Source organism: Anomaloglossus baeobatrachus, chromosome 2, assembly GCF_048569485.1.
Source record: "Anomaloglossus baeobatrachus isolate aAnoBae1 chromosome 2, aAnoBae1.hap1, whole genome shotgun sequence".
Classification (NCBI taxonomy): domain Eukaryota; kingdom Metazoa; phylum Chordata; class Amphibia; order Anura; family Aromobatidae; genus Anomaloglossus; species Anomaloglossus baeobatrachus.
Genome location: NC_134354.1, coordinates 742,323,858 through 742,346,310, shown reverse-complemented (window position 1 = coordinate 742,346,310; position 22,453 = coordinate 742,323,858). Strand labels below are relative to the sequence as shown.

The window sequence follows — 22,453 nt, the reverse complement described above, 5'->3', positions numbered from 1 at the left end:
AGCTGCCAATAAATCCTAGATTAATCATGTCAGGCGCCTATGAGACACCCTCCATGATTAATCTGTAAATTACAGTTAAAAAACACACACACCTGAAAAAATCCTTTATTAGAAATAAAAAACAATAACAAAGTCCCTCATCACCAATTTATTAACCCCGACAAACCCTCCATGTCCGGCGTAATCCACAGTCCTCCAGCGTCGCGTCCAGCTCTGCTACATTCAGGTGACAGGAGCTGCAGAATACACCGCCGCTTCTGTCAGCTTCACACAGCAACTGAGGTGAGTAGTGCGATCAGCTGCTGTCAGTCAGGTAACTCACGGCCACCGCTGGATCCAGCGGTGGCCGCGGGTAACCTCAGTGACAGCAGCTTATCGCTATACTCACCTCAGTTGCTGCATGGAGCTGACCGGAGCGGCGGTGAGTAGCGCGATCAGCTGAGCTGTCACTGAGGTTACCCGCGGCCACCGCTGCATCCAGGTAACCTCAGTGACAGCTCAGCTGATCGCTATACTCACCTCAGTTGCTGTGTGAAGCTGACCGGAGCGGCGGTGTATTCTGCTGCTCCTGTCACCTTCATGCAGCACAGCTGGACGCGACGCTGGAGGTCCGTGGATTACGCCGGACATGGAGGGTTTGTCGGGGTTAATAAATTGGTGATGAGGGACTTTGTTAGTGTTTTTTATTTCTAATAAAGGATTTTTCGGGTGTGTGTTTTTTAACTGTAATTTACAGATTAATCATGGAAGGTTTCTCGGGGAGACGCCTGACATGATTAATCTAGGACTTATTGGCAGCTATGGGCTGCCATTAACTCCTTATCACCCCGATTTGCCAACGCACCAGGGCAAATCGGGAAGAGCCGGGTACAGTCCCAGAACTGTCGCATCTAATGTATGCGGCAATTCTGGGCGGCTGCTGACTGATATTGTTAGGCTGGGGGGCTCCCCATAACGTGGAGCTCCCCATCCTGAGAATACCAGCCTTCAGCCGTATGGCTTTATCTGGCTGGTATTAAAATTGGGGGGACCGCACGCAATTTTTTTTTAATTATTTAATTATTTATTTCACTGTACAGTATACACACACACACCGGCTGCTGTGTTTGGGTGCAGTGAGACACCTGTCACTCAGCGTGGGGGCGTGTCTCACTGCAACCAATCATAGGCGCCGAAAAGCAGGAAAGTAGGGAATACGACATTGTTTAATGAGCGGCCGGCTTTTTCAAAAGAGGAAAAGCCGCCGGAGTTTAGTGAACAGCCGTGCAGCGCCGCAGCAGTGATCGGGGAACAGTAAGTAAGAGAGAGGGGGGAGAATGACCGACAGACTGTGAGAGGGGGACAGACAAGACAGAGAGAGACCGACAGCGCGAGACCGACCGACGGGAGATAGAATGAAAAAAAAAATGACCGACATCGCTAGTAAAAAGCACAAAACGTGCGTTTTGGACATCGGAGTGCCACACAATGTTTTACGTAAAATCTTTCATGTATTAATCTCAAAAAGTAACATACACCAGCTCTATCTCACTATTGGGTATGTGCCCTTAACATTTCCACCATGAAAATTCATTTTGGTGTCATTTTGGAAGGTTTTCTGGTGAGTCCGTAAAAATGGCGTAAAACGCGGACAAAATTGTTCACAGCTGTGACTTTTGAGTGATAAATGCTTCAAGGGGTCTTCCCCATGCTGTTGTCATGTCATTTGAGCACTCTTCTGAGACTTTTGTGACATTTTTAGGGTTTCTACATGCTGCCGGTGGTCATTTCACAAAAATACTCGGGTCTCCCATAGGATAACATTGGGCTCGGTGCTCGGGCCGAGTACACGAGTATCTTGGGATGCTCGGCCCGAGCCTCGAGCACCCGAGCTTTTTAGTACTCGCTCATCACTAGTTATTAGGCCCAAAGATAGGAAATCTCAGTAGGAGAAATGCCACCACAGCTCTTCTCTGCGGTTACTGCGGGTTCTTGGTTCACTGTAATTGTCATTAATGCCTCTGTTTCCTTCTTTCTTACAGCACTGCAGAGGAGAAGGACAAATGGCTCCTGCTTTTTGAAAGGTGAAAAGATCCTTTTATATTCTTTTCATTTTTACATATGTCCATAGGATCCCTAAACCTATAAGAATACAGTATATACAGTATATATAGAAATGTATCTGAAGGTCTTTGGCTTTGGATAAATGTGAGACTCCACTGCCAGTCACTCCTCACCCTGACATGGCTGATAACAGTAAACAACAGAGTGCATTCAACTTCATATCAAATGCGTAAGGATAAGGTTTATTCGTACTGACCAATAGAGTTCCCAAAACATCTACGGAAGCATCCATAATATTCATATTATTATTATTTTTAAATGCAATGACTTTTTAGATTTGTTTTAATTAAAAGTGTTGCCACCATTTGGCTTTTGCAGGCTCTTTGTTTCCCTGCACATTGCTGGCTATTCAGAAGGAGTTAACTGAGAGTCTGTCAGTGAGCTCTTTTATCTGTCTTTTTCTAGCTTCCCTCTGCGTAATTAGAGACTCTTCGAATGTTCAGCTCAATTTTTATAAGTTTTGTAGTAATAAATCATCATATGCATAGATGAAAGAGTTGCAATACAAATGCATTCACTGACTAATTCTCAGTTAACTTATTTTACAGCCAGCAATGTGCAGGGAAACAAAATACCTGTAATAGCCAAAATGATGGAAATCTAATATATAAAGCTGAGTGTATGTATGTGTGTATGTATGTCCGCTAAAGGAATCCGCACCGTCGTATTTACAATCACGAAATTTTGCACAGACACTCCATGTGACTCAGGGAGTGTCATAGACTATGTTTTAATGGAAAAATTTAACCCCGCACTTTACAGTTATTCTCCAAAAAACCTGCCTCCATTAAAGTTAATGGAGCTGGGAGCTACACCTCATTAATAGGAGCTGTGATTGGTTGCTGTAGGAACAAAGGACAGTTACAGTATAAGAAGCTTATGTGTGAGGTAATAAGATGTCGGTGGGGAGATGGATAGAGAGAGACAGAAAGAGACAGACAATGACAGACAGGGAAAGAGACAGACAGAGGCAGACAGGCACAGACAGACATAGGCACAGACAGACAGGGAGAGGCAGATAGGGAAAGAGACAGACAGGGAAAAAGACAGACAGGGAAAGAGACAGACAGGGAAAGAGACAGACAGGGAAAGAGACAGACAGACGGAAAGAGATAGACAGACACAGACAGGGAAACTACAGATCGGCAGGTAAAGAGACAAAGTCAGACAGGTAAAGAGACAGATAGAGAAAGAGACAGACAGAGAAAGAATCAGACAGACAGAGAGTGACAAAGGCAGATAGGAAAAGAGACAGACAGAGAGATAGGGAAAGAGACAGACAGGGAAAGAGACAGACAGATGGACAGAGGCAGACAGGAAAAGAGACAGACAGACAGAGGTAGACATGGACACAGACAGACACACAGAGACAGAGAGAGACAGGGAGAGGGACAGAGAGACAGTTACTATCCTGGGCAACGCCGGGTACTACAGCTAGTTCTTTAATAAAAATCCAATTGCTTTAAATTAATATTAGCCAAAAATACATGATTTTCAGGACAGGTTCACAGTTATACAGTGGATTCTGCTGAATGTATATGCCTGAATTGTAAAAAAAAAAGTACAACTCCGTATATCCATAGACTAAAATGAGGAAATAAAGGGTCATTTGACTACAGTTTACGTCATATGGCGTTTTTTTGGCTGTACAAAAAAAGCTTAGTTGACCAGGTTTTACTTCGTCCCAATAAAAGAAAAATTATGAGAGATGTGTACGTTTTTTTTCTCCATTCTTCTCAATGGGAGACGTGTGGATACATAGAGCAGTAGGTTTCAATATGTGAAAAACCCAATCATTTTCTTGGCTGTACCATTAAAAGCTCGAAAAAATGTTGGCACCGATTCTTCAAAAAAATTTCACCAGAATTCTGGCGTAAATTGCTTTGAAAAATGTGAACCCAATCTCAGTTAAAAGAAAGATTGTTGCAGATATCTCCAACTGTCATGTCAGCGTCAGGATCTGTGGAAACTAAAGATTCCGGCAATCTTCCTGCTAACTTCTCTGAGGTCTGTGGTCAGCGCAGGGAGAGGTGAGAGTCGACCCACAGACTTAGATAAGCTAGCAAGAGTTAATCACTACTGAGCTGCTTGTCAGTCTCTTTCATCACATGCTGTGGGGGAGCCAATCATGTTTGCGTCCCACTTACATATGCTGGCTGGACTATTTCTTTAATGCCAGCTATAGTTTATCTATACTGGTCTGGTGAGGTGTTGTTATTCAGACTTCCTAGTGGTGGTTGTGTATTACTGCTGTGAGCTTTTGTGGTGTTAACTCTTGTTGTCTTTTGTTGCTACCTTCCTGCTCTTGTTTTTCTCCTTAGTCTCTTATTGTTTGTTCCTGTCAGTTAGCAGTGTGTCTGAGTTTTGGTTTTCCCCGTCTGTCTTAATCTGTATTTCCATCACTCCTGCCCCTTCCGTCCCTGGGGAGGGGTGTAACAAATTTGATCTGTTCAGGAGAATAGCCAGGCATGGACTCAGGCATCTCTACCATTAGGGGTAACCCTGAGGGTTAGGGATAGCCTAGGTACCCTAGCGTGAGGGACAGCATAGGAGCTCCCTGTAGCTAGCATTCCTGCAGTCACATCATGACAATAACATTCTCATGCTTGGCCCTATAAGAATTATTATTTTTTATTATTATTATTATTATTATTATTATTATTATTATTATTATAGCGCCATCAATTCCATGGCGCTTTACATATGAAAGGGGTGTACATAATAGGGACAAGTACAATAATCATAAGGCACAGACTGGTACAGGAGGATAGAGGTCCAAATAACAATCCAATTTTGAAGGATATCAAAAAAAATTTTCATATGTTATAACAATGTCATAAGGGACTATGGGGATAGCACAGACTAGGGGGCCCTGTGCTATCCCTATTCTCAAAGATACCCCTAATGGTTGGGATGTTTGAGTCTTCTTCATTGCACTGCTCCTAACCAGCCCTGATGTTATACCCCCTCCCCCAGGGGGGCCCAGGATGGGAGTGTGATTTAACCAACATAAATAAACAAACAGGGGAAACCAAACCTCTGTCACACAGCACGCACACACAGAGGTATAACACAATAAGAGATTAGGAGAAAAACAAGAACAGGGTGGAAACAACAAGACGACGGTTAACTCCACAACAACACCAAGCACAAATCAACTCTTTTTTTTTTTTTTCCTGCAAGTCTGAGACACCACACACTCACAGACCAACACAGCATAAACTATAGTTGGTATAGGTAGAAGATTTCTTCCAGCCTAAAAATGAGGGGACGGACGTTATTGGCTTCCTTACAACATGTGATCAAAGAAGCCTAACAAGCAGGCTAGCAGAGGTTAACTCTTGCTAGCCTCACTATGACTGACCACACAGCACGAGATGTGATTGGTTGCTCTCTATATTAGCAATGACCATAAGGACAGGAAGTGTTGACATGGGGACATTAAAGTCATCAACCTTTGAAAAATCTAATCTAATTCATAAATATTCTTGTTCTGATGTCACTTAATTTGTCATAGTTTTTTTGAGGGGGGGTGGGGGGGTGCCCTTGGAATTGGGGATCCAGGCCCCACTAATGTCTCAAAAGGGCCCCACCCCGGCAGAATTTCTTTGCTATAGTGTAACTTATGGCGATGTACCATTATGTTGGAGCTTATAATAGTAACCCTCCGTTCCCTCTGTGCTCGGGATAAATCAGACTCGCCATGCTTCCTGTCAGGCAGATGACGGACGCTTTAGTGTGATGTGGGGATCCTGCTTGGACAGTCGGCCGCTGCTGGATTCCTGTGGTCTTTTTGGTATTATTTTCAGTCTGGGGAATTTGTGGTGTTGGAGTTGAAAAACTGAAGTCCACATTTTTATTGTTGTGTCAAAACGAAAAAAGTATCAGTTTCGTCTTTTCCTGACAAATCAAAATTAAAATTGAAACATAAGCATTTTACTGTATTTATTTATATTTTTCCTTTTTTTTTTCTATTTTTAGAACGTTCATTGGAAAGGTCTAATGTTTATTTATAGTGTATACAAAACCAGACAAAAAAGAATCACTTAAAGGACTACCAGAAATCTCCAAAAATGAAAGGGGTTATCCCATTTGTAAAGTTGATTTTAATCAATAGATCTTGCAATAATAATAATTTTCACAATTGGATGTGTTTAAAAATAATGTTCCCGTGCTGAGATAATCTTATATATGTGTCCCTGGTGTGTACTGTGTAATGGCCGTGTCTGACCGTACAGGGACATGGTCTGATCATATCACATCTACTGGGCCAGGAAGGAAACAAAAGAGTATATAGACATTATAGCACGGGACCATTCTTTTTGTGAGGTAAAATATTTTGCTGAGTTTTTCAAGCAATGTTTTACCTCACAGGAAAAAATGACTTTGATCATTGAGTTGTAATATCTGTATACTTTTTTAGTTCCTCCCCAGCCCAGGAGCGGTGGTATAATTAGACCATGTCACTGTACAGTCAGACACGGCCATTACACAGTACATAACAGGGACACATATATTAGATTGTTAACCCTAGAACGCGCAACCATAGAAATCAACCACAGAAAACAAGTAACCTAGCAGGCCTGCGAGGCCCCAGGTATGCGTTCTAGGTTAAGATTATCTCAGCACAAAAACTTTTTTTTAAACACATTCAATGATGGAAATTATTATTATTATTATTATTAATAATTATTATTATTATTGCTATTAGTATAAAGACAACACAGTATGGGACCATTTTTTATGAGGTAAAACATTTCCCTGAATTTTTTAAGCAATGTTTTACCTCACAGAAAAAAATTACTTTGATCCTGTGCTGTAATGTCTGTATACTTTTTTAGTTCCATCCCAGCCCAGGAGCTGTGGTATGATCAGACCATGTCCCTGTATGATCAGACACGGCCATTACACAGTACATAGCAGAGACACATGTATAAGATAATTAAGATTATCTCAGCACAAGAACCTTTTTTTAAACACGTTCAATCATGGAAATTATTATTATTCTTATTAGTAGTAGTAGTAGTAGTAGTAGTAGTAGTAGTAGTAGTAGTAGTAGTAGTAGTAGTAGTAGTATAAAGACAACACAGCACGGGACCATTTTTTTATGAGGTAAAACATTTCCCTGCCTTTTTTAAGCAATGTTTTACCTCACAGAAAGAATCAGCTATGATCTCGTGCTGTAATGTCTGTATACTTTTTTTTACTTCCTCCCCGGCCCAAGAGCTGTGGTATAATCAGACCATGTCCCTGTACGGTCAGATACGGCCATTACATAGCACATAGCAGGGACACATATATAAGATTATCTCAGCACAGGAACATTTTTAAAGACATCCAATTGTGGAAAATATTATTATTATTATTATAATTATAAAGACAACACAGCACGGGACGATTTTTTTTTGTGAGATAAAACATTTCCCTTCCTTTTTTAAGCAATGTTTTACCTCACAGAAAGAATCAGCTATGATCTCGTGCTGTAATGTGTTTATACTTTTTTTTTACTTCCTCCCCGGCCCAAGAGCTGTGGTATAATCAGACAGTGTCCCTGTACGGTCAGACACAGCCATTACACAGTACACAGCAGGGACACATATATAAGGTTATCTCAGCACAGGGACATTTTTTTTAATCACATCCAATTGTGGAAATTATTATTATTCCAAGATCTTTGGTCCTGGAAAAAACGATTAAATTTATTTAAGCCAATGATGAAACATATTGAGTGCTCCGTTAAACTGGTTGCTGAAAATGGTGTAAAATAGAAAATCAAATAATATTCACCCTACTAATGCCGATGGCAAAACTTCTGCCAATACCTGGGTCCCCAGCCATTTCTCATAGTTCCTGGATGGACTTGGGACCACTGCAGCCAATCAGTGGCAACACTGACCAACACATCACCTACAGAGCCAATTGAGATATGGTTCCCTGACATGCTTCTATAGATATACCCATGAGTGTAAGAGCTTGTGTTACAAATAGACAATGTAGGGATGTTGGCTTGTGTTGGATGATTAAGTGTGAGTCACTGGAATTTGAGAAATATATTATATGACATTTGGCCCCATTAAGGGGAACAGATAAAGCTTCCGATCTCTCTTAAATGGAATCTGTCACCAGGTTTTTGCTATGTTATTCGACAGCAGCATAACGTAGGAGCAGAGCTCCTGATTCCAGTGATATGTTACTTGATGGTCTGTTTAATGTAGTTTTGATACAATCTTTGTTTTTACTGCTGCAGATCTAGCAGTTCTCTGAATGCTGAGCTCTGTATAACCCCACCCACAACACTGATTGACATTTTTCTGTGTACACTGTGCATAGGCAGAAAGCTACTAATCAGTGGTGGGTCAGGGTTATATAGAACAGGGCGACTGCATGGCACAAGACACCTAATGATAATCTCCACCTGATAAAACATTGATTTTATTAAAACTACAAAAAGCAGCTCAGTTAGTGGAAAAAACACTGGAATCAATGTCTCAGCTCCTACATCATGCTGCTCTCAGATTACCTGCTGATAGATTCCCTTTAACAATAGCATCATAGACATTTTTTTATTTTATAAGTATTCTTTATACTTTTAGAAAGCTGCTAATTAGTGGTGGGTGCAGATTTCTACAGAACAGGAGGACTACATGGCAGAAGACACCTAGTCCTCTACTGATAATCTCCTCTTGATAAAACTCTGATTTTATTGAAACTACAATAAGCAGCTCAATTAGTGACATGTCACTGGAATCAGGATCTCAGCCCCTACAATATGCTGCTCTCAGATTACAAAGGAAAAACCTGCTGATAGATTCCCTTTAACATTAGTATCATATACAATTTTTTATTTTATAAGTATATTTTATACTTTTAGAAAGCTGCTAATTTGTGGTGGGTGCGGGGTTATACAGAAAAGGAAGGCTACATGGCAGAAGACACCTAGTCCTCTACTGATAATCTCCTGTGGATAAAACACTTATTTTATTGAAACTACAGCAAACAGCTCAGTAAGTGACACATCACTGGAATTAGGGTCTCAGCCCCTACATTATGCTGCTCTCAAATTACATAGGAAAAACCTGCTGGTAGATTCCCTTTAACAATAACATACTTGACTTTTTTTTTTATTTTTTAGCTTAATATTATACTTTATACTTTTAGATACATCAAAGAAGAAAAAGAAAGTGACCACCCTAAAGTAATCCCTCTGAAGATCATTACAAAGGATATTGGGAACTGTGCCTATGTAAGTGTTTTGCTGACCACATTTATTGCGCTAAGTTATTCTGACATGTGTAGCCCTGGTTAGGATAATATTTCTCAGGATCAGATCCCGCTGCAGGCAGTTTCTCAGGACATTATGTATTTTTCTGTTTTTCTCCATGCTGTAATAATGATTATTGTTTTTCATTACACAGTATGGGCAAGGTTAAAATGTGGATATAATAGAAATAATCAATTCTAATTACAAGGGTTTATATTAAATATGTGACGAAAAGTTACCGACATTTGTGAGTTATTGATTGATCTGCTCAGCTTCATCAGTCTTGTAATATCCTCATGTCTGTGTGACCAGGCAGCATGTTAGAAAAGCTGCCCCTGTGTGCACTGCCCGGGAGAGCACTAGAGAAGGCGCTGAGCTCCGCAAAATATCCCCATAAGCACCCGGATCAGTATTATCACACTCAAAATGGCAGAAGTGTTTCAAAATGTACTACCTGCACTAAAAATATCATTTTGGATATTAAAAAGGTAAAGCAGATTATTAGGCTGCTGGAAGTATTAAACAAAGTATGTATATATATATATATAATAAATAAAACAAAGAAAACTAATGGATAGATGGATGGACGGATAGACGTATGGATGGATGGATGGATGGATGGATGGACAGATAGACGAATGGGTGGATGGACAGATAGATGAATGGGTGGATGGACAGATAGACGAATGGATGGATGGATGGATGGACAGCTAGACCAATGAATGGATGGCCAGATAGACGAATGGATGGATGGACAGATGGATGGATGGATAGACGGATGGATGGATGGATGGATAGACGAATGGATGGACAGACAGATAGATAAATGGATGGATGGATTGATGGACAGATATGCAGATGAATAGACAGATGGATGGACAGATAAAAAGGTGGATGGATGGACAGCTAGACGAATGGATGGATGGATGGATAGACAAATGGATGGATGGATGGATAGACAAATGGATGGATGGATGGATAGATGAATGGATGGATGGACAGATGGATGGATGGATGGATTGATGGACAGATATACAGATGAATGAACAGATAGATGAATGGATGGACAGATAAAAAGGTGGATGGATGGACAGATAGATGAATGGATAGATGGCAGACAAATTGATGGATGGACAGACGAATGGATGGACAGACAGATAGATAAATGGATGGATGGATGGATTGATGGACAGATATGCAGATGATTAGACAGATGGATGGACAGATAAAAAGGTGGATGGATGGACAGCTAGACGAATGGATGGATGGACAGATAGATGAATGAATGGATGGATGGATAGACAAATGGATGGATGGATGGATGGATAGATGAATGGATGGATGGACAGATGGATGGATGGATGGATGGATGGATGGACAGATATACAGATGAATGAACAGAGAGATGAATTGATGTACAGATAAAAAGGTGGATGGATGGACAGATAGATGAATGGATAGATGGCAGACAAATTGATGGATGGACAGACGTATGGATGGATGGACAGATAGATATATGGATGGGTAGACGCATGGATGGACAGATAGAAAGGTGGATGGATGGATGGATGGATGTATGGATGGACAGATAGATGAATGGATGGATAGACAGATTGGTGGACAGATGGATGCACAGATAGATGGATGTACGGATAGATAGGCGGATGGATGGACAGATATAGACAGCTGGATGGACAGTTGGATGAATGAATGGATGGATGGACAGATATAAATGGATGGCTTGAGAGATGGATGGATGGACAGATAGATAGATAGACATACAGATATGGTAGCGAGAGATAAATATTAGATTGATGGATGGACAGATAGATATTAGGGAGATATAAGATAGTTGGGTGGATAGAGAGACATAGATAAGATTGTGGTTGAGGTGTATTTTTTATTCAATAAGTCATTTGGCATTGTGGCTTTTCCCTGTGCCCCGGCCTCCCTGTGTTTGGGGCACAGTAGTTCCTTGATAACAGGTGATTAGTGCCCAATATGACTTCTTCTTGTATTGGCTCTTGATACAATCTTATTTCATCCAGTTTGTTGTTTAGTTGCATTTCTTGAATTCCGTGCTTAGGTAGCAGATAATAATACATCCATGTCTCCTAATAGATGTCCAGGGAAGGAATGTTCTGTGCATTATTCATTGTACATTATATGCTTCACTTGATGTACTGGATTCCTAAAATTGTAACTAACCTAATCACATCTACACTGATTATGGTGATCCCAGAGTCACCAGTGATTTATAGCACTGGGTCACGTACAGCCCATCTACGATAGTCCATGGCAGAGGTGCACAACTCCAGTCCTCAGGAGCCAGCAGCAGTGCATGTTTTCAGGATTTCCTTAGCATTGAGGTAATGGAATCATCACCTGAGCAGGTAATTATATTATCACCTGTGCAATACTAAGGAAATCCTGACAACATGACCTGTTGGTGGCTTTTGAGGACTGGAGTTGTGCACTTCTCGTCTATCACAATTATTACACACAACACATTTGTTGTACATATTACACACATATTCTTTATTTGATGAGGAATTGCGATAGTGCCTCGGATACTGTAATGCCAACGCAATCATTTCCATACAGCAGATGTTGTAGGAAAGGGTCCGTAGCTATTACAGATCTCTCATGAAGGTGATATCACAGATGGGTACCTCTACTCATAGGCCATAATGGGACACATTTGTAGAACCAGCTCCATGACGCATCTATAAGGGATAAGCAGGTTACCATACAAAGCACCCAACCATATCTACCTAAAATAAAGACTAGAACCACGACTTTATTGCAGGAATGGCCACAGTTTTATTTAACCGTATATATGTATACCAAAACTCGTGGCTCAACATGCCACTCAATTGTTACTTAAACCTTATACATATATACCCGTATAACCATACACACCGATAGATCCGTCCAAGAGGCCAACCATCCTTCATAACCCCCCGGCCGTAACCTCCAAACCGGCCCAGAGGACCACCTCGGCCGTAACCACCCGGCCCAAAGGTGAGGGGTAACAACGTTCCATCGTTAATTACCCCTTCCCAGAACCTGCGGGACCTCCGCCCACAAGTTCCCATCCAATCCGAAGCCACTCCCCTTGAGCGACTTCGTACCAACCAACCAACTGTCGGTACTCCCAACCTCTCAGACGGACCTATCCCCCCGCCACAGACCGGCCAAGTGACCTCCTTACTTGGCCTGGGCCCCCCACACCCCCAGCGCTTGCTCCAGGCCATCCCTCAAACCCAACATCCATAAATCGAGACCCACATCGGTCAGATGAACCCCATCTCTCCTTAGATACTGCTCCGTGGCCTCCTCCAATTCTCTATGCCGCACCACCAACCCACCATTTCTCGCCACAAACCTTCCAATTGCCCGGTTCAGCTTGCTCCGAGCCCTATTGATACGGTCCACCGACCTGCCAAAACGCCACTGCGTCCGAGCTATAATGTCCGACCAAACAATGACTATGCCCGGTGTGAGGTATCAACCGGCTGTATTACAAAGGGCCGGTATGTTTTGCAGAAGCGTGGGTGCTCTGCAATGTGAAGCTGGCTGGGACCTGTGGTTCCACAGGATTGCATTACATGCAGAGCCATGGAAGGGTGTGTGATGCTGATTACACACTCCTTACCACCTGTGGGTGTGGCTCCAGGGGTTAAAGCAATCCTGTCTCTGAACCTGGAAGAAGTGTGTCTAGGGCAGTCTAGTTAGAGACTAGCTCTAGACTTCCAGCGTGTATGCTGGGAGAGAGTGAGAGCAGAGCCGAGAGTTCTGCATGGAGTGTGTCTAGGGCAGTCTAGAGAGAGACTGGCTCTAGATGTCCAGTGTGTGGACTGGAAACAAGCGAGTGCAGAGCCAGGAGCTTTGGGTGTATCAGCCTGCATGGAGGCTGATCACAAGGCTCTGATATTGAGTCTGAGGTGAGTGCAGCCAGGCCAGGGCTGTAGGGCCGAATCTCTCCAGGAGGAGAGACAGACGGGTCTGCAGAGGGCCCTGGGTGCTGGAAGGAACCTTGGCTAGAGCTGTATGCTGGCAGGAGCCAGAGAGTGGGGAAGTTGCTAAACTTCCATTATGGACTTATTGTTTATGTTTGAGGGCAGTTTATGCTGAGTGTTTTTAATAAACTGCCAGAATTTCTATGAAGAGACTGTGTACGTGTGTTGCTGAAGCTACCTCACACCGCTGCAAGCGAGTGAAACCCCCACGTTGCAGGGCGCAACGTTACATATGGTGTCTCGAATGCGGGCATGCGGTCTGGTTGCTAGGGGCAACGCAGCCTGGTTGCTAGGGGCAACGGCCTAGGACATATTCCTGTGGATACGGACTGCTTGCGGTGGGTCGGCGGGTCCACGAAAATTTTTTGAAGCGGTTTGCGGTGGATCGGCGGGTCCACGAAAATTGTCTGCGCGCTCAAGCAGCTGGCGGTGGATCGGCGGGTCCACGAACAGGGACAGCGCTCTCAAGCACCTGGTGGTGAATCAGCCGGTCGTTGGGGACCCGTGCTGCAGTGGCGAGAGTCCAGCGACTGGAGGTTCCAGGCCAGCCGGAATTGCAAGGCCCTGCTTGGTGAGCAGTGATACACCACAGGCTGGAGATCCTGGTTGTACGGGCGGTACAACCCGGAAAGGTTAGTGGTTCTCTAACCCCCCCCCTGTCTTTGACCACCGGGTATTACCCATTGGAGCGCCCCTCCTGTGCCTCTTTTTCGTTACAGCATGGAGGAGCTCCTGAACCAGCTGCTGCAGAGCCAGCAGCACCAAGAGCATGTGCCTGGAGGTCCAGTGACAGCAGTGGGGGCTAAAAGCCAAAAAGAGGGAATGGTCCCTGCGAACGTTGTGGAGGAGCTGTACCAGTTCCTGGTCCAGGGAAAGCAGGAGCTGTCGGTGTGTAGCGATGTCACAGCCATGGACCAGTTTGAGCGTTCCCTTCAGGGGCCAGTATGGACACTGGGTGCCCAGGGAGACAAGGGCAAACGGTGTGAACTGGGGGCTAAGGACATTGCATGGAAACCGCAAAAGGGGGCGGAGTCCCAGAAGGGAATAGTTGCCCATAAGGGGGTGGTTGCCCATAAGGGGGTGGTTGCCCATAAAGGGGTGGTTGCCCATAAAGGGGTGGTTGCCCATAAAGGGGTGGTTGCCCATAAGGGGGTGGTTGCCCATAAGGGGGTGGAGTCCCATAAAGGGGTGGTTGCCCATAAGGGGGTGGAGTCCCATAAAGGGGTGGTTGCCCATAAGGGGGTGGAGTCCCATAAAGGGGTGGTTGCCCATAAGGGGGTGGAGTCCCATAAAGGGGTGGTTGCCCATAAGGGGGTGGAGTCCCATAAAGGGGTGGTCCCCCAAAAGGGTGCGGAGCATCCCAAATCCAAGGGTGAAGTGGCACAGATGGACTGTAGCCAGGGACAACAGTGTTCATGCCACAAGTGTCCTGTTTGCAATATAGACCACCCATCCGACGAGAAGCCACGTCTGTGTTCCGTGGAAGTGGATGGGGAATCTGTAACAGGGGTCGTAGACTCAAGGAGCTTGGTGACCATGGTGAGGGCCACTTCTGATGTCAACTTGATTCCTGGAAGGAAGATCCACGTCGGCTGCACCCACAGTAATGAGACAGAATACCCGGTCTCCAGTGTGGTCATTAAGACAGCCTGGGACAGTGGTTCTCATGATGTTGGAGTAGTCTCAGATTTACTGCACCCAATTATTATAGGTTGGGACTCTAAATTATTTGTGCACTTGTGGAAGCAGGGGGACGTATACGGTTGCTTGTGTAAGAGCCGGAACAGCCCAAAGGAAACCCCACCACATTGGGAGGTGAAAAGGGGTCCTTGTTGTGCAGTTATGTGTGGTAAGGAGGAGATAGCACCTCCTAAAATTGACTGTCCTAAGTTAGGGGTGACCAAAGAAAATGATGGACGGACCCAACTTAGTGACATAAGGACTAAGGGAATAACCGATAGTGTGACCGTTAAAAACGGGGTAGCTCCAGAAAGGGAGGCAGATATCTGGTTAAGTGGGGACATGATAGTCCAGGATACCAGGGGGAGTGATGATGACTCCAGTAAAGACACTGACTCTAGAAAAGTGACAAACGAGTACAGTGTGGTACAGATGGGCGAGAAGGGCAAAACTTCCTTCCGACGCCGAAGACGTAATAAGCGCCGAGAGGGGGCACAGTGTAGGCCGTCTGAGGGTGCAGAGAAAGTGACATGCCTGGTTAATGAAGACATGGTGCTAATAACACCTGCTACGGTGGAGTCAGACGGTGATATCCTACAAAAGACTGAGGAATCAGAGATTGAACTGACACATTGTGACGACAGAAATCAGCGCGCTGCAAGTGCAGAGAAGGAGCCAACCAAGGACGTAATGGTGGTGGCCCCTATGATTTCAAAGTGTGAAGTTGATAGTCTGTCAGGCGAGAGTGGTATAGGAAATGGAATCCTAGAGAGTGTGGGGGAAGGAATAATCCCCAACAGTCGTGGTGAGCAGACTGGTGAACTACCAAGTGCTGGGGTGGATGACAGCGAATGTAGCCCCAAAACTCTAAAAGGAACAGAGTGCCATGTTGAAGGGTGTGACACCCAGGCTGAGGGTGGCACTGCAGAGACCCCAGAGGAAGGTGAAGATAATGCAGTGAAGACCCAAGAAACAGCTGGCGCTGAAGTGAAGAGAGCCTCTGAGGAGGTGAAGTCTGGAGCAAAGGTCTCATCCTGGACTGGGAGCCTGCCTGACCTGCTTGCTAAAACCATGATGGAGGATATAGAGACGGTCATGGGTAAGAAGAGTAAGAAACCCAAATGTTCTGAAGCTGAGTTGGAAGAAGCCTCAGAAATAGTGTGTCGTAGACCAGAGAGGTCCGCAAGTGAAGACTCATTCAAGAGGATGAGCAAAGACCATCTGCAAGAAGAGATACTTCTTAGGCAGCCTACTGAGAGTCGAGTAAGGGAGCTGGAGAAAGAAGTGGCTGAGCTCCGAAGTCGCTTGGCAGAGTACCAGTCCAAGTCCCAGGGAGCCTTGGAGCAGATGGAGCAGCGAGTGTCAATCCTGACCAAACATGTTGAAGCAGGGGAGGCCCAAAGAGAGCTGACTTTGAAAGCTAAACTTGACAAGCATGTGGCAGGGATGAATGAGACTTCTGTAGTCAAGTGCATGGTGGATATACCTAAGGACTTAAGAGAAGCGTGTGCCACCGAGTGCATGCATGACGAATTTAAGAGAGCTGTGGAAGCGTGTGAGGTCTACTGTACCCCAGGGGCTGAACAGTTAGTGATATTGTCTACCAGTAAAATTACTGGGCAGCGGGTGGCTATTCTAAAGGACATGCACTTCAGATGTGTTCGTATGAAGTGGCAGGTCCAACTGCAAAAGGAAGAAGCCACTAGACAGCTAGAGTATAAAAGGAAAGCGCAGAGTCTGGCGAAAGATATCGTCCAAGTACCCCGGGCTCTGGTGGGGAGAGTCATTGGAAAAACCGGACGAGTCATGCAAGACATGGTGAATAAGTCGGGATTGGTGAGATTAAGAATCCCTGCTGCTAATGAGTGCAAGATACCCAGGGAAGCTGGTATGGTTCCGTTCGTCTGTGTCGGGACTGTAGAGAGTCTTGGAAACATTCGAAGCCTTATTGAATATCGGGTACACCATGTACGTGACATGGAGCGGTTGTGGCAAGACAACCTGAAAATTAAGGAGCAGCTTCGCCAACTGTGTGGGGGACAGCAGCCGTCTTCCACCCGTTGTTCAGTGGAAAGAAGTGGAAGATGGCGTGTCGGTCCAGTAGTTCAGACGCGCGATAAAAGGAATCGCCGACAGAGAGGTAACCTACAATGTACTGTAGATAGTGGCCGCTATGAGCTTGGAGTTCCCGACAGTAGCCTTGGGGGTACTCGAGAAAGCCTAGGTTCGGACAAGACTGTAGGTTTGACTGGGGACGTGTGTCTCTACTGCGGTGACCCTGGGAGGGGGTCAGGGAGAGAACGGTCTGGAAATGGGACGTCCTTTAACCCTAGGTTGACAAGACAGAGTTTGGTGACAGTGTTGGGCGATGTCTCAGGGACTACTGCTCTTGGACGGCCCTCTCGACTGGTGGGGCATGGCAGCGGGGATGCCCTGTCTCGCGGCCCCAGGTCATTGGCAAGTGTTCTCCCCTACGGGTTTGAACAGAGGGGGAGGGTATGTGAGGTATCAACCGGCTGTATTACAAAGGGCCGGTATGTTTTGCAGAAGCGTGGGTGCTCTGCAATGTGAAGCTGGCTGGGACCTGTGGTTCCACAGGATTGCATTACATGCAGAGCCATGGAAGGGTGTGTGATGCTGATTACACACTCCTTACCACCTGTGGGTGTGGCTCCAGGGGTTAAAGCAATCCTGTCTCTGAACCTGGAAGAAGTGTGTCTAGGGCAGTCTAGTTAGAGACTAGCTCTAGACTTCCAGCGTGTATGCTGGGAGAGAGTGAGAGCAGAGCCGAGAGTTCTGCATGGAGTGTGTCTAGGGCAGTCTAGAGAGAGACTGGCTCTAGATGTCCAGTGTGTGGACTGGAAACAAGCGAGTGCAGAGCCAGGAGCTTTGGGTGTATCAGCCTGCATGGAGGCTGATCACAAGGCTCTGATATTGAGTCTGAGGTGAGTGCAGCCAGGCCAGGGCTGTAGGGCCGAATCTCTCCAGGAGGAGAGACAGACAGGGGTCTGCAGAGGGCCCTGGGTGCTGGAAGGAACCTTGGCTAGAGCTGTATGCTGGCAGGAGCCAGAGAGTGGGGAAGTTGCTAAACTTCCATTATGGACTTATTGTTTATGTTTGAGGGCAGTTTATGCTGAGTGTTTTTAATAAACTGCCAGAATTTCTATGAAGAGACTGTGTACGTGTGTTGCTGAAGCTACCTCACACCGCTGCAAGCGAGTGAAACCCCCACGTTGCAGGGCGCAACGTTACACCGGGAACGCCCTCCACAAATGTAACAGGTCCAGCTTTATGTCCCTTTTCAATTCCCTCGCCGACCTTACTCCCAGATCGTTCCCACCCACGTGCAAAATTAACACATCAGGGTCACGATCCATACGGCTAAAGTAAGCCACCTCTGGGCGCACTCTACCCCAGGTCATGCCCCGAATTCCGAGCCACTTAACTCGGGCTTCCGACACCGACACTCCGAGCTGCCGACCGTCACGACGCACATCCGCTCGCAACGCTCCCCAATACACGTAGGAGTGCCCGAGGATCCACACAAGGCATGGACCTACAAAATATAAAGAACCACGAATAAAACAGCAACAGCCAAGTAAATTGTCACATAACAGCATCAACACAAACCAGGAATCCCCCACCCCTGCAACATCACCTGACCAAGTGAGGCCTAATGTACAAGCGAAACCTGGAAGACTCCCACCTCCCAATCCGCCGGATACAATCCTCATTCAAACCCCACCTGGCGGCTACCGTAGCCGCCCCAATCCGGAAGGAGTGAGACCCGTACTCACTGGGCTCCTCCCCCACCCGTGCTAAAGCCGTCTTCAGCACCGCAATGAATTGGTAACGCGACAAGGCCAATCCATCCGCATGCTGCAGGAAAACGCCAGGGTAACCTCCGCGCACCTTTAAAAACTCCGAAACCTGTACCACCGGACACAGTTGGTGCCCCGGTAACGCAAACAACACCACTAAGCGCCCCCGTCCCCTCTGATCCGTCTTCGAAAAACGAAGCCGACATTCCACTCTATCCTCCCCCAGCATTACATCCTCCATCATCAAACCACCCATCGCTTGCTTGGACGGGCTAACCAATTCCCCAATGCGAAAAGCACCAAAAAACGCCAATACAAAAGCTACCGAAAACAACACTCGCTCAAAAGGAGACGAACACAATTCCCCCAAACATCCCACTAAACGCCCCAACAATGGCAATGACACCGGCCGCCTCATGTCACGCGACTGGGCCCCCTTCCTAAAACCCTTCATTGCCTGCCGCACCAGAAAATCCTTAGTCGCGTCCCGAACCCCTTGCATCTGAAATAAGAAGGCCAACGCTGCCAACTTGCCACCAATCACCGAAATGGACCGACCTGCCGAAAAATCCCCACTAATGAACACCAGGACCCCCAACACTCGGCCCTTGTAACCCGACTCCATAAAATCCCCTCTTTCCAACTCCGCCCATTCCTTCCACACCGCCTGATATCGGCACCAAGTAGCCTCAGACACCGATCTCCTAATCCCCTCAAATGCTACACCGATGCCAGGTCCCACAGCCATTCCGGACAAGGTTCTCCATCCGCGTCCGCTCCCGGCACCAGCTTCCTGAACCTGCAAAACTGAAATCGTGATAGCGCGTCAGCCACCTCATTTCGAATCCCTGGCACGTGCCGGGCCACCACACAAATGTTCAACTCCAAACACCTCAACACCAAGTGCCTCAAATACCCCACAACCGGCGGGGATTTTGCCGACAGCGCATTGATGGAATGCACCACCGCCATGTTGTCACAATGCATGCAAACCCTTCTTCCGGAAAAAACGGGGCCCCATAACTCCACTGCTACAATGATGGGAAACAATTCCAGCAGAGCCAAATTCCTCACCAGACCTGCTTCCACCCAAAGCCGTGGCCACTTTCCAACACACCAGTGCGTCTGAAAAATTGCCCCAAAACCGGTCGCTCCAGCCGCATCCGTGTACAACTCCAACTGGCTATTGGACAAAGCCTCGCTCATCCAAAGGGTCCGACCGTTGTACCGGTCCAAGAACCTCTCCCAAACCAACAAATCCCCTTTCATCACTTTGGTCACTCTGACAAAGTGATTTGGAGCTTTCACCCCCGTGGTTGCACTTGCCAGCCTCCTATTAAAGATCCGCCCCATTGGCATAATGCGACAAGCGAAATTCAATTTTCCAAGCACTGACTGCAAATCCCGCAACCGCACCTTCTTGGTACAAAACCCGCACCGACGCCTTCAAATCCAGAAGCTTCCCCTCCGGCAATCGGCATTCCATTGCCAGTGTATCAATTTCGATCCCTAAGAAACATAGGGCCGTCGCCGGCCCTTCTGTTTTTTCCTTTGCCAACGGGATACCTAGGCTCCGCGCGATCCGCTCTAACGTGAACAACAACAAGGAGCAGACCGAAGAGCCCGCCGGACCCACGCAAAAGAAGTCATCCAGATAGTGAATCACTGAATGGACTCCTGCCACCTCTTTGACTACCCATTCCACAAAAGTACTAAATGCCTCAAAATGAGCACACGAAATGGAACAGCCCATCGGCAGGCAGCGATCAACATAGTATTCACCATCCCACATACACCCTAAGAGATGAAGGCTCTCTGGATGCACCGGGAGTAAACGAAAAGCTGCTTCCACATCCGCCTTTGCCATCAGGGCCCCCCGCCCGGCAACCCTTACCAGCTCCAAAGCCTTATCAAAAGATACATAAGAAACTGCCGACTAGAGTTGAGCGCGGTTCGTGGTTCGTGGTTCTCCAGTTCGCGGCTCGAGTGATTTTGGGGCATGTTCTAGATCGAACTAGAACTCGAGCTTTTTGCAAAAGCTCGATAGTTCTATAAACGTTCGAGAACGGTTCTAGCAGCCAAAAAACAGCTAAATCCTAGCTTGGTTTCTGCTGTAATAGTGTAAGTCACTCTGTGAATCAAACTATTATCACATTTCAGTGTATAGTGTGCGTGAACAGCGCCTTCAGATCACTGCTGTTTCTATAATGGCGATCGCCATTTTTTTTTTTTTTTTTCTTGTCTTCCTTCCCTAAGCGCGCGCGTCTTGTGGGGCGGGCCAGCATGTCAGCCAATCACAGACACACACACACCTAAGTGGACTTTGAGCCAGAGAAGCAACGGCATGTGTGATAGGATCTGCATGTCACATGTCCCTGCATTATAAAACCGGACATTTTCTTCACGAACGCCATTATCTGCCTTCTGCGTCTTTGGTGTCAGACATCACTGTCGCAGCTCCGTCCTCCTGAGTCCTATAGCCGATACAGCTGTATGCGCTGCATACACAGCGTTAGACAGCTTAGGGAGAGCACATTCTAGCAGTCCTTTTAAGGGCTCAAAGCGGCAGGGTCAGAGAGCCATAAGTGACAGGTCCTGCAAACAGCAACAGCGTCTGTGTAGCCCAGGTCAGGGATTTCCTCCCTGCATTTCACCATTAGGAGGGAATAGAAAGGCAGGCTTCCATTCCTCTACCCAGAGCACCACAATCCTGCCACTGTACCCTCTTGTCCTCTGCACACTCCAACTCATTCTAAGTAAGCCATTATACTAGCAAACACTCAGTGTACCTAGTGGCATCCTAAACGTGGCTATTCGACTTTGCTATAGTCCCACTAGTGCAAAGACATTAGCAGAGCACATCTGCCTGCATTGCACACTCCAAGTTTTTTAAACTAAGCAATTTTACTAGCAAACACTCAGTGTACCTAGTGGCATCCTATACGTGGCTATTGGACTTTGCTATAGTCCCACTAGTGCAAAGACATTTGCAGAGCACGTCTGCCTGCATTGCACACTCCAAGTTTTTTAAACTAAGCAATTTTACTAGCAAACACTCAGTGTACCTAGTGGCATCCTATACGTGGCTATTGGACTTTGCTATAGTCCCACTAGTGCAAAGACATTTGCAGAGCACGTCTGCCTGCATTGCACACTACAACTTTTTTAAACTAAGCAATTTTACTAGCAAACACTCAGTGTACCTAGTGGCATCCTATACGTGGCTATTGTACTTTTGTCAATTCACAGTATTGGAACGTTATTTGCAGGACGTCTGCCTGCATTGCACACTCAAACTTTTTTAAACTCAGCCATTATACTAGCAAACACTCACTGTACCTAGTTGTATCCTAAACGTGGCTATTGTACTTTTGTCAATTCACAGTATTGGAACGTTATTTGCAGCACGTCTGCCTGCATTGCACACTCAAACTTTTTTAAACTCAGCCATTATACTAGCAAACACTCACTGTACCTAGTTGTATCCTAAACGTGGCTATTGTACTTTTGTCAATTCACAGTATTGGAACGATATTTGCAGCACGTCTGCCTGCATTGCACACTCA

At 45.9% G+C, this 22,453-nt stretch overlaps 1 protein-coding gene across 1 annotated transcript in view; it reads left to right on the top strand.

The window, feature by feature from the left end:
- The window catches only part of ARHGAP20 (Rho GTPase activating protein 20), a 196,845-nt gene that overhangs the window by 103,404 nt on the left and 70,988 nt on the right, over window positions 1–22,453 (top strand). The window contains exons 5-6 of the mRNA XM_075337427.1: window positions 2,022–2,063; window positions 9,262–9,346. Coding sequence (XP_075193542.1) covers window positions 2,022–2,063; window positions 9,262–9,346 — 127 coding nt within the window. The remainder of the gene's footprint in view (window positions 1–2,021; window positions 2,064–9,261; window positions 9,347–22,453) is intronic.